The sequence below is a fragment of the Miscanthus floridulus genome, chromosome 5 (assembly GCF_019320115.1).
Source record: "Miscanthus floridulus cultivar M001 chromosome 5, ASM1932011v1, whole genome shotgun sequence".
In the NCBI taxonomy this organism is placed as follows: domain Eukaryota; kingdom Viridiplantae; phylum Streptophyta; class Magnoliopsida; order Poales; family Poaceae; genus Miscanthus; species Miscanthus floridulus.
Genome location: NC_089584.1, coordinates 51,628,464 through 51,641,270, shown reverse-complemented (window position 1 = coordinate 51,641,270; position 12,807 = coordinate 51,628,464). Strand labels below are relative to the sequence as shown.

The window sequence follows — 12,807 nt, the reverse complement described above, 5'->3', positions numbered from 1 at the left end:
TATGGTGTTGTTGGAAGTTGGGAAATGAATTCGAAGGACGTAACAGAGCTTGTCCTTAGTTGGAGTAATGACCAAAATGTCGGCGCCAGCACCATTGATGTTGAGGGCATCATCAAAATACATTATCCAGTGCTTGGGGCAAGAAGCGAGGATGGGCTCTTGGATCTCAGTCCACTTAGCTATGAAATCAGCCAGCGCCTGGGACTTAATGGTAGGCCTACTTCTAAATTCTATGGAGTAAGTGCCAAGCTCGACTGCCCACTTGATGATGCAGCCATTAGCCTCTTTGTTATAGAGGATGTCCCCTAGTGGGAACTCGGTGACCATGGTGATCTTATAGTACTTGAAGTATTGGCAGAGCTTGCGCGATGTGACCAGAATGACATACAACAGCTTATGAACCTGAGGGTAACGAATTTTGGACTCATTAAGAACCTCACTGATGAAGTAGACTAGACGTTGCACCTTATAGGTGTGTCTAGCCTCCTCGCGCTCAACGATGATAGCTGTGTTCACGATGCAAGAGGTAGCAGCGATGTAGATCAATAGGGTTTCATCTAGTAGAGGCGCCATCATAATTGAAGGCTTCATTAAAAACATCCTAATTTGCTCAAAGGTCGTATTAGCCTCCACCAACAGGGAGAAATGCTTGGAGGCCTTGAGTAGTTTGAAGAACGGTACTCCCTTTTCGCTGAGTTGTGATATAAAGTGGCTGAGAGAAGCCATGCACCCTATGAGCTTATGTATATCCTTTACGTAGGTTGGCCATTTCATATTGGTAATGGCAAAGACCTTGTCAGGATTGGGTTCGATACCATGGGTGCCGATGATGTAGCCCAGGAGTATGCCGCATGGAACTCCAAAGATGCACTTTGAAGGGTTCAACTTCCATCTGTATCTTTTTAGGTTGGCGAACGTTTCTTTGAAGTCGGCGATGAGACTGTCAGCGGTTTTGGACTTGATGACCACATTGTCGATGTAAGCTTCGATGTTGTAGCCTATCTGTTGATCAAGCCACATCTAAATGTCCCTTTGGTAGGTCACCTCAGCATTTTTGAGTCCAAAGGACATGGTGGTATAGCAATACGCACCGAAAGGTGTGATGAATGATGTTTTGATCTAGTCCTCCTTAAGAGATATTTGGTGATAGCTAGAGTAATAGTCGAGAAAGGAGAGGAGTTCATAGCTGGCAGTGGAGTCTACAACCTTGTCTATCCAAGGTAGACCAAAGGGGTCTTTAGGGCAGTGTTTGTTGAGATCGGTGTAATCAACGCATATTCTCCATTCTTTATTCTTCTTTTGAACAAGGACTGGGTTTGCCAGCCACTCAGGATGATATACTTCTTAATAAATCTAGCTGCTAGGAGCCATTTTATTTCTACCCTAATAGCTTCCTTCTTGTCTGGTGCAAATCATCGGAGTTTCTTCTTGATCGGCTTGGCGATCGGTGAGACATTCAAGGAGTGCTCAATCTTCTCCCATGGTACCCCTGGCATGTCTATAGGTTTCAAAGCAAACACGTTGGCATTGACACATAGGAAGGAGACGAGCATGCTTTCCTATTTGGGGTCAAGATGAGCCCCAATCTTGATAGTCTTGATGGGGTTGTTGAGGCCAAGGCCTGACCTCCTTCATTTCCTTAGACTTGGCAGAGGCACATGGAGGCTCCATCACTAGGATCTCTAGGTCATCGGTGGGTGTCGTCTTGGCGTCGTTGACCATGTTGGCCATCTAGATGGAGAGGTCGATAGCTTCGGTGAGGGAAAGACTCTTTGTTTCATAGGTGTAGGCAAAGGAGAGGTTGGCCCGAAGAGCCAAAACTCCTGTAGGCAAAGGCATCTTTAGTACCAGATAGACATAGTGCAGTATGGCCATGAACTTGGCTAGAGCTGACTGACCAAGTATGGCAGTGGTAGGCCGTGTTGAAGTCGGCGACATAGAAGTTGATGTGCTAGACACAGAAGTTGCTAGCCATGCCAAACTATACTAGGAGGGTGATCTCTCCAAGCGGTTTGGATTCCCTACTAGGTACCACTGCCCCTAGAAGGAGGAGTCAAAGGGAGTGAGGTCTTCTATTCTAAGGCCTAGCTCCTTTAGGGCTCCGACGAAGAGGAGGTTCAGAGCAGTTCTGCTATCGATGAGTACTTTCCTAAAGAGTACTTTCTTGATGGTTGCATCAAGAACGAGGGGGAAACACCCTATGTAAGGGATGTCCTGCCCACTGGTCGGCCCTGCTAAAGGTGATGGGGACCTTAGACCAGGGGTGATAGCTAGGGTTGGCGATAGCGTCTTCTGTGTTGATGGCGAGCACCCGGCAGGCGGTGAGCTTTCAATCTCTTCTGCTCTCGGTGGTGGCTGAGACCCCTAAAAATAGTGGAGACCACTTTATCATGATCCTAGAAGGCATTGTTGTTGTCCCTATATGGTCAGGCGACCCCTAGCTCTATCGTTGTTGTCGTCATCCTTCTTCTTGGTCTAGAACTCCTTAGCCAGGCTAAGACAAGTCCTTCATCTTATGCTTGCTGTTCTTGTGGAGGGGGCATGAGCCTTCGAGGATTTTCTTGCATAGATCATCGTAGTTGCATTTGGCATGAGGTTTCGTCAATGGTGGCAATGATGTGGTCTGGTCAGTGGTGGCGATATTGACCAGCTCTAGACCCTTCCAGCCGATCACGGCCACTTTCCTGATGGTGGCCACAGTCATCATGGTGGCGGTCACTATGGCACCAGTTTGTTGGGGCGCTCATCGCTATGGCTGAGTTGGCCTGGTGAATGCCCTGCATCCTCGTTGAAGCTGAACTTTGGCCTCTTCAGCATCGGCATACTGATCAGCTGATTGTGATCATCTTGCCAATCCCCTTTGGCGGCTTGCGATTGAATTTGGAGCAGGAGGTCATAGTGATGGAGTCCTTGAATGAAGGCAGTGATGACTTCTACTTCCGTGATGTTGGGAATAGAATTCCTCATCTCAAGAAATCGTCTGATGTAGCTATGAAGGAGCTCAGACGGTTTTCTGATAGATGCGAATTCAGATTATGCTTTATGCCCGGTTGAGTACACATAGCCATGTAGTTGTCAGTGAAGATTTTCTACAACTGTTCCCAAGATCCGATGGAATCCGAGGCAAGGCTCATGAGCCAGTTCATCATGGTTGGCATGAGCATGATGGGAAGATAGTTCACCATAACACTGGTATCTCCCTCGGCAGCACATACGGTGGTGGCATAAGCTTGTAGCCACTATGTGGGGTTCATCCATCCCTCGTTGGGTTAGACCCTAGTGATTTTGAAACCACAGGGCCACTGGAGTGTTTGAAGTACTCTTGTGAATGCTCAGGGCCCTTCAGGATCATCATTGTTGTGATCTGCAGCATTGCCAGGTGTTAAGTGGCTTAGAGGGTTGTATCTAGATTACTAAACTCTTGCTTGTATTCTTGACACCGGCGTACTTCCTCTTCATGGTGAGAGAAATGACGCCCATCGATATGACGTCACACATCCATGAGATCATTTATGTGCGCTCGAACATCTTGGTCAACTTCTTGATCTTGTTGGCGAGGGTAGTCGATACGGTTCCCCCTGGCTTCTCCCTAGAGGGGTCATCCATCATCATGATGTTGGTCAGCGAAATGGCTTCTACCGAGGCACTGATTAGATCTTGGCGCGATGGATCAGTGATTCGAGCTTGTCGAGTAGGAAGGCCCCTGATCCTAGTGGACCTTGTTGACCTATTAGTGCACAACTTTGAGCATTGCGGTGACCTTGGCAACCTCTGGAGTTTGCTCGAGCCGAGCAAGCTCATTAGTGGCCATGGCCAAGTTGGCGCTTGGGGTCTTGTAGATGTCATGGCCATCGACATGGATGAATTCATCATCGAGGTTGCGGCAGAGTGGGCGTGTCCTCCCTTGTGAGTCGAGTTGTTCTTCGTTGCGAACAGCCTCGGCTAGCACATTGGTGGTCTCATTCGCTTGGCACTACGCATGGTTGGTGTTTCTATTGACATGAGCCGCGTGGTCCTCCTCGGTTTCTCCATCCTGTGGAGGGCTATCGACGCTGACATTAAAGATCCTGCCTCCTCGGAAGGATGGTGTGGAGGTGTGCTTTAGGACATTGGCTGATTTGTAGCATATTAATAGTTGGCGAGAGCTGGTCGGTGATCTAGTCAGCGAGAGGATAGATGTCTCCCACCTGGTTGGTGAATTTACCCCTGTCCTAATGGATGGTGGCCATAACCCCTAGAGTTTCCTATTCAGCCTCTGATAGACCAGAATCAGATGGTGGTCAGCGCTGAGCCAGAGTGGTCAGAGCCGATTCTACAATGGAGAGGCGGCCGACGAGCTTCTGGCCAACCTAATCGATGGATGCGATCAGATCATCATTGTTGATCTGCTTCCTTGGGTAGTGGGGGAGCAGGTGGTGAGTTGTTGGTGAAGACGACCTCGAAAGCAGTTCTGAGATTAGATCTGCTATTGCAAGTGTTGGTGTGATTGACGCAGGATCGATCTGCACCGGCTTGATGATCTCTCCGTCTCCATCAGCATTGATGACCTAGGAGATTGATTCGACCATGAAGATCTGGCCAGGCTTTGGGGAGGATGAAGAGCCTGCAAAATGTACCACCTTGTTCATCATAGAAATAGCATGCACACCCCTACCTAGCACGCCAACTATCGATAAAAGATGCTCGATAGTCCTCCGAGGGTTATTCCACAAAGGTAGATTGATCGGTAGAGGTGTGCGTAATCAAGAACAAGAAGGCAACAGAGACACAAGAGTTAGATAGGTTTGGGCCATCAGCACGACTGTAATACCCTACTCATGTGGTCTATTGGTTTGTATTGACTATCGTATGATATTACGTGTGTTTTGAGGGGGTCCCTGCCCACCTTATATAGTCTAGGGGGTAGGGTTACAAGTCAGTTAGATATAGGAGATAACCGGAAAGAAATAGCAGATTACAACAATCATGGGAATTGAACGTATCCTAACAGATCTCGTAGTATCTTTAGGATATCACCCTTGATGTCTTGCAGTACACGCCGAGCAGTGTCGTCCACCATAGTTCTTCGTCTTATGGGCTAGATCACCCCTAGGAGCACAGCCCATGTAGTCTGCCATGGGTATCCGAGGTCATACCCCCCACATTGACCATTGACTTGGACCCCACTTGTCAATGACCATAGGATCCCAACCAATCAGGGAGCACCACGTGGTAGCTCCAAATGTTTTTCTCTTTTTCTTTTTTATAAAATGATTAAACTTAGAAAATTCATAGGATTCATACCACATTAGAAAATATGAAACTAGCATCCAAATTTTTCTAAAAATGAGCTCTATGTCATAGACTTGTGTTTGAGTACATTTGAATCTTTTGAATTTCCTTTGGTTCTTTGTGAAGTATCTAAGAGGTCGCTTATCGTGACCATTATCTTGTTTAACATCTCCAAAGGAGCACCAGCCTAATGAGGAGGACTACTGACTACACCAAGAACCTTCGAGACGACCTGATCGTAGGTGCCATGTCCCACCCTACCTCGTAGAATCTCAGTAGGCATGCAAATAGAATGCTAGCGCTTTACTTTCAGGCAATGAACTTGTGATAGGTTTCATGGTGGTATTGCTTGAGCCTATACCTTGTCGCAACCTTACTCCTACACACCCGCTGATAGGATAGATGCTCGCTTATATACACTTGCTACTTACTTCTACTACTACGCATGATATCTTGTGATGTGATACATAGGGTGGATATGCTTATGTGTGGCTTAGGCACTTGGTGCCACTGCCATATGGTTTATACCATGGATGAGAGATTCCTAGCGTGTGTCTTGGGTGGGTGGTGAGGGCTGAGTCGACTAGGCAGGATGCTATGACAAGTGTTTAGACAAGTCTTGCTGGGAGAGTGTGACCTAAGCCTCCCTTGAGGTACCTTGTGATGGTACATGTAAGTTGAGTAGTTCTCGATGAAAGCCCTAGTTTGTTTTTGGATAATTGATGAAACATATGGACTAATCCTTGCGCTAAGTGTGTATACAAGAGATGATAGTCCTATACCAAGTGGTGGAGCTAGATGATGGTCATGGTGATAGTGAAGATCAAGTGCTCCAACTTGGAAAAGAAGAAAGAGAAAAACAAAAACAAGCTTGATCAAGGCAAAGGTATCGAATAGGTTTTTGTTTTGGCACTCAAGACACCATAGAGGGTGTGAGTGTGTTTAGGATCGATAGCCATACTATAAAGAGGTGAAATCTTTGGCTAAGCGGTTATCGAGTGCCACTAGGTGACATGATTCTTGCATATGCATTAGGGACCAAGTGTGCTAACAATTGACCCATATAAAATGCTTTTGAAAAATGCTAACACACAAGCACACAAGTTCTACACTTTGTGGTTAGCAACTTGGAAGCAAGGGTGAAGTGGCTATTGAGAAAGAAAAAGAAATGGACGCGCAAGGTACTTACCGAACGCTGGTCATAGGGTGACCGGACATGTCCACCTAACCCTAGCTATCGGGTTGTTATGCAGCACTAACCAGACGCCGAACCGGACGCTAAGTCTGAGTCCAATCAGTGGTTACAAAGGAGGCGTTGCTTAGTTCATCAATCGGACACTAGCAGCGGAGGTAGATCGAATGCGCAGGTGGTGCATTAGGTCGTCACTGACGTACGCTGATGTCACCACCCTAAGTGAGCTTAGTGAGGACCAAGACGCCACACTAAGTCCAATCATGCATGACAAGATGCGTCCGATCATTGAAAAATGTCTCTGGATGCTTTCTGTTGTTGACCGGACTATGGTGTGTCTGTGTCCGGTCAGTTTGTAGAGGCATGTTCGGTCATCACTTAACCACGCTAGTTCTAAGTTTTGACCATTGAGATCCGACGCGCGAGGTTCAAAGGCACGACACTTGAACAGCTAGGGTAGACCTGGACGCTGGTCCGATCAGTGAGTCTGATCACCTCTGCTGTGACCCCAATGCCTCTATCTTTTGAGGGGGTCTATAAATAGCTCTTGGCCAGCTTGGGGCTTACACTATTTGCACTTTGACATTCTTGACACCCTTGTGAGCCAAAGGCAAACACCTCCCACTCATCTCCATCATTGATTCATCATAGTGAGATTGGGAGTGATTCCTAGTTCATTTGCTTAAGTGATTGCCTCTAGTGGCACTTGGGGATCATTGAGGCTACGGAGTTCTTGTTACTCTTGGTGGTTGCCTCCACCTAGATGGCTTGGAGCAGTGGAGGAGCATCAGCATGAGTTGGTGATTGTTCGTAGCCATCTTCGGTGATTGTGAGGAGTCTTGTGCCTTCCCCGATGATACGCCGAAAGGTAACTCTAGTGGATTGCTCGTGTCATTGAGTTACCTCACTTTTGTGAGGTTCTTGCGATGCTAATGAAGGCTTAGTGTGGTACCAATTAGCCATGGAACCACCAAGTGTTGGTCGACACAATGGGGACTAGTGTGCCAGATAAGCACGTGAACCTCGAGAGAGAAAATTTCTTGTCGCATTGTCTCCATTGGCAATCTCCTGGTGTTCATTGGAATTCATATTGTGATTGGTTCATACCTCTACATGATGGTATAATCACCCTACTCCCTCCCTTACATTCATTGCAAACTAGTTGTGTAGCAAGCTCTTTAGTGTAGCTAGTTTTGAGAGCTTGCTTGTTAGTTTAGTTTCACCTAGTGGAGCTCTTTAGTGTAGCTTGTTTGAGAGCTCTTAGTGAGTAGTGACTTGGTCTCTTGTGTGCCTAGTGATCCTAGCAACTAGAATTGGTTGGATAGGTGGCTTGCAACCCTTGTAGAGCTAGAGCAAAATTGCATTATGCCATTTAGTGTACTAACATCTTGCTCTAGTGTATTTGTAGAGAATTTTTATAGGCTAGTCACCCCCTCTAGCCATTTAGGACCTTACAAGTGTTATCAGAGCTATAGTCACCTGCTTGATTGAAGGCTTAACAACCTCGGTGTCAAAAGATAGCTCAAATAGTATTCAACCATGTTGTTGGAAAACCACCACACTTTGATGGCACATGCTATGATTATTGGAAGAGAAAAATAAAGATGTATTTGGATTCAATCAATGACAAGGTGTGGGATGTGATCGAGGATGATTTTGTGATTCTTGATCCCACCAATCCAACCCCAAGAGAGCTAGAGAACAAGCAATACAACACAATGGCTCTCAACACCATTTACAATGCCATTGATTCAAAGGTGTTTGAGCAAATCAAGGATCTTGAGAGAGCTAGTAAAGTGTGGAAGAGATTGGAAGAAACATATGAGGGCACAATGGTAGTCAAGAGTGCAAAATTATACATTCTCAAGGACAAGTTGACAAGCTTCAAAATGAAGGATGATGAGAGCATTCTAGAGATGTTCCATAGAATGCAAGTGATTGTCAATGATCTCAAGAGTTTGGGTGAGAAAGTGCAAGATGATGATCTCTCGTCATTTTTTGATGTGTCTACCTCCAAGATTGGAGACATTGAGATTGATCATCATTAGAGGAGGATTGAAGGACATAACCCCTAACCAAGTACTAGGTGATGTCATGACACAAGAGACATACCATGTGAAAAGGGAGGGGGGTGACCAAGATGAGAAGAAGGATGAGGACAAGAAGAAGAGTGTGGCATTCAAGGCTAGCAGATCATCCAAGAGCAAGGGCAAAGCAAAGAAAGAAGAATCAAGTGATGATGAAGAAGCTAGTGACTTTGACATCGAATCCATGGCCCTATTTGTGAAGAACTTTGGCAAGTTCATGAAGAAGAAGGGCTTTAAGTAAAGAAAGAGAAGGGACAATTTCAAGAACAAAGATCAAGTGAGAAGATGCTTTAGATGCAAGAGCAAGGATCATATCTTTGCGGATTGTCCATACAATAGTGATAATAAAGAGGATGAGAAGGAGGAGAAGAAGGAAAAGAAAGAGAATAAGATGTGCTTCAAGCAGAAGAAGAAGGATGGCCCTTATGTGATGACTTGGGATAGTGATGCTTCTTTGGATAGTGATGAGTCTAGTGATGATGACAAGACATCCAAGAAGAAGGCACTTGCAAGTATCATCAACAACAACAAGCCTTCTCTCTTCGACACACCATCATGCTTCTTAGCTAAGTCCTCTAAGGTAAAATATGGTGAAAGCGATGGTGATGATTGTGAAAGTGATGATTGTTGGAGTGATGATGAGGAAGAGTACTCCAAAGTGGTACTCATGGACATGATGGAACAAGCTCATGAATGTCTTGAGCTAAAGTGGAAGGAGTGCGATGACTTGCTCAAGAAATGTAAATCTCTTGAGCAAGCCTTTGATGAGCTCAATGCTACTCATGAGAGGCTAATGAAAGCCCATGAGAAGGTTGGCAAAGCTCACTCTAAGCTTGAAAAGGGTCACTCCTCCCTCCTAGAGCAAGACAAGCACAAGGTTGTTGCATCATGTGACATGGGTTTGACTTGTGATATTATTAATGAATCATTTTACAAGCCTATTGTTGTTGCTCCTACTAACCCTTCTTGTAGCACTTCCACTTCTACCTCATCTACTAGTAATGGTTTCACTTGTGATGCCTCACTAATGGTTGAGAATGAGACCCTCAAGAAGGAGGTCAATGAGCTCACTCGTGCCTTAGGCAATGCCTATGGTGGTGAGTCCCGCTTGCTAAAGTGCTTGGGTAGCCAAAGGTTTTCTCTCAACAAAGAGGGATTAGGCTATACCCCCAAGAAAGGCAAGGTAGCCTTTGCTCCTTACAAGACTAGTTTGTGAAGAACAATGGTCAGTTTTACAATAGATGCAAGCAAGTTAGGGCACCTAGAGCAATATTGTAAAAACAAGAACAAGAATGCTAATGTATCCTCAATTAAGTTTGATTCTTATTATTTGCTTACCAAGGGTGTTAATGGTGTGTATGCTAAGTTCATTGGTACACCAATTGTGGGCCCAAAGAACAAAGCCATTTCGGTGCCAAAGACCTTAGTTACTAACCTTCAAGGACCCAAGCAAGTTTGGGTACCTAAAAAGAATTGATCTTCTTTTGTAGGTCAATTATAAAGCTAGAGGAAGGCATTGGATGCTTGATAGTGGGTCCACACAACACATGACAGGTGATTCAAGAATGTTCAATTCAATCAACATGTGATTCAAGAATGTTCAATTCAATCAACACCAATGATAGCAATGGTTAAGATAGTATCACTTTTGGTGACAATGGCAAAGGCAAGGTCAAGGGCTTGGTAAGATTGTAATATCCAATGACTTGAGCATTTCCAATGTGCTACTAGTAGAGAGCTTGAACTTCAACCTATTGTCGGTAGCTCAATTGTGTGGCCTTAGTTTCAAGTGCATATTTGGTGTGGATGATGTAGAGATCATAAGTGTAGATGGCTCTAACTTGATATTTAAAGGATTTAGATATGAGAATCTATACTTGGTTGATTTCAATGCTAGTGAAACTCAATTGTCAACATGTTTGATCACTAAGTCTAGCATGGGTTGGTTATGGCATAGAAGGCTTGGTCATGTTGGAATGAAACAATTAAACAAATTGATTAAGCATGATCTAGTAAGGGGTTTGAAAGATGTCACATTTGAGAAGGATAAGTTGGGTAGTGCATGTCAAGCTAGAAAGCAAGTTGAGAACACATCCTAAGAAGAACATCATGAGCACATCTAGAGCATTTGAGTTATTGCACATGGACTTGTTTGGACCAACAATATATGTAAGCAATGGTGGAAACAAATATGGATTTGTTGAAACATCCTCAATTTTCCTTAAGGGAAAATCCACAGAATGAATTTTAATATGATAAAACCAAGAACTGATTCCATCATATTATCATATTTCAGTCGATGTCACAGTAATACATCATAAGATTACAAGAATACAAGATATTACATCACTGGGGAACACACCTATTACAGAGTTAATCTAGCGGAAGACTATCGAGTGAAGGCTCCTCCTTCACAGGCATCATCAGAGTTGGCGTAGTGCAGCGTAGATTCCATCTCCAAACCAAACTTGATCGTAGGCATGAGACCTTCTAATCCTTCTAAGTCAGCATCTCTGAGAAGTAGGAAATCTACACACCACCAGATGTGTGCAGGCCATGGTCAGCACCGATGAGCTTTAGTGGAAAAGATAAACAAGGGATCTGGCGATCCTAATATTTGGCTATGGTTTGCATCCTTAGCTCATGAGAAGTAAATAACATTAGTAATATAATAATAATATCCAATTTTTAACACATTCACCACCACACCATCCATATCCATCCACCAACCATCCATCCCAAACCATCTCCACACCACCACACCATATCTCATCTCACACACTCGGGTCGACAGGCCAACTCCCCTCTCGGCCTTGTCTCAGCAGCCCGCAGCCCCCAAGGCTCACGATTGGAAAATACCCCAACCCTAGAGGGAGGAAAGAGGGACTCATCTCCTATCTAGTTTAAGCGAAACCCAGGAAAGGTCCATAGTCGACAAGTCGGCATATGTATCGATCGATCAACCAAACACTCTGCAGAGGTTTTACATACCCACAAGATTAGCCATCCTCGGAGCCATGTATCTCCTAGGCAGAATTCTGGTCGCTTGCTAGCCTAGAACGATGCCACCCTACCTCTCAGCCCTAGAACATCCCAAGTCTAGTCTAGGATGGCTGATATTGTGAGTCGTAGATAGAGCCGAGGCTCCCCAGATGTCAAGAGCCGGGTCCACAAGGCCTCCTGAAGTCTCGGAAGGGTGTGGGGAAAAACCACGCGCCCCATACCTCCTTGCACACGTTCGCCTAGCAGTAGTGGCATCGCTCTACCAAGTAGTCCGATCGTCCCGCACCATATAGGGCGAGTGGGATGTAAGGATTCCCGGTGAGTCTGAGTACTAGTAAGTCCTTAGGGATTGACCAAGCCAGAATGTCTTCATCAGGGTTTCCATTTTATGTGCCACCATAGCACCTCTACCCTGGGCTCCACCTCTCCGAGGTTCACACCCAAGGACACCTCCAATTACCATTTACCCACCACAGGTATTCCATATCCAAGTGCCCAGGTAGCACCACATGGCAAGACTCGCCCTAGGCTCGTCGTTATTCCAGCTCGGTCGACACAACCCTCACTCTCCACGCACCCAAGACACACGCAGCATGCTCACACACCACCAAGTCTGGCACCCATAGCCAAACCCTTCCTAGGGGGATTCACCACCAGCATCACATCCCTGATATAATGCGAAGTGGAGTTAATAATAAGTATAGTGGTGTAATATGCAAGCAAGCAGGCAAGTAAGCATATATAAGCGAGTGAATGCGCAAAGCAGGGGTGACGTGGTAGAGTGGGTTGCATCAGGGTAATAATGGCTCAGGTAGTAGCATGCATCAAAGTACTAGCAAAGGAATAATTATAAAGCGCTAGCAGTTCTAGATATTATGCAATGTCTAATAGGATTCTCTAAAAGAGGGTGCTGCCATGACACCTGCGATGTAGAGGTAGTAGTGGTACAATTCCCCATTTGTTGGTGTTCCGTTAGTAGGGTCACCTCCTCCTACGTTGACTCCATTCCACAGTTCTTGCCGTCGTCCACGTTCTCTTGGTCTGATCGTCAGCTACTTCACGAAGCGACATGCAAGGCAAGAGGGCACTCAACACTCAAAAAGACAACGAGACACAGGAAAATCCAATAACCCAGCGAGACAATAAGAGATGCACGGCTTAGCCCTCTCAGCGGTTGTCCAATTCCCTCGGGCCAAAGAAACACGAGTGGTGGTATGCTGAGCACAAGCTTAAGTCATGGCCAAGCCAGTATGG

At 45.5% G+C, this 12,807-nt stretch overlaps 1 protein-coding gene across 1 annotated transcript; it reads left to right on the top strand.

The window, feature by feature from the left end:
• The first annotated feature begins 8,067 nt into the window (after positions 1 to 8,067).
• Positions 8,068 to 8,511, top strand: LOC136454637 (uncharacterized). The gene has a single exon (XM_066454997.1). It carries the CDS (start codon positions 8,068 to 8,070, stop codon positions 8,509 to 8,511), a length of 444 nt encoding a protein of 147 aa, XP_066311094.1.
• Positions 8,512 to 12,807: the final 4,296 nt, after the last annotated feature.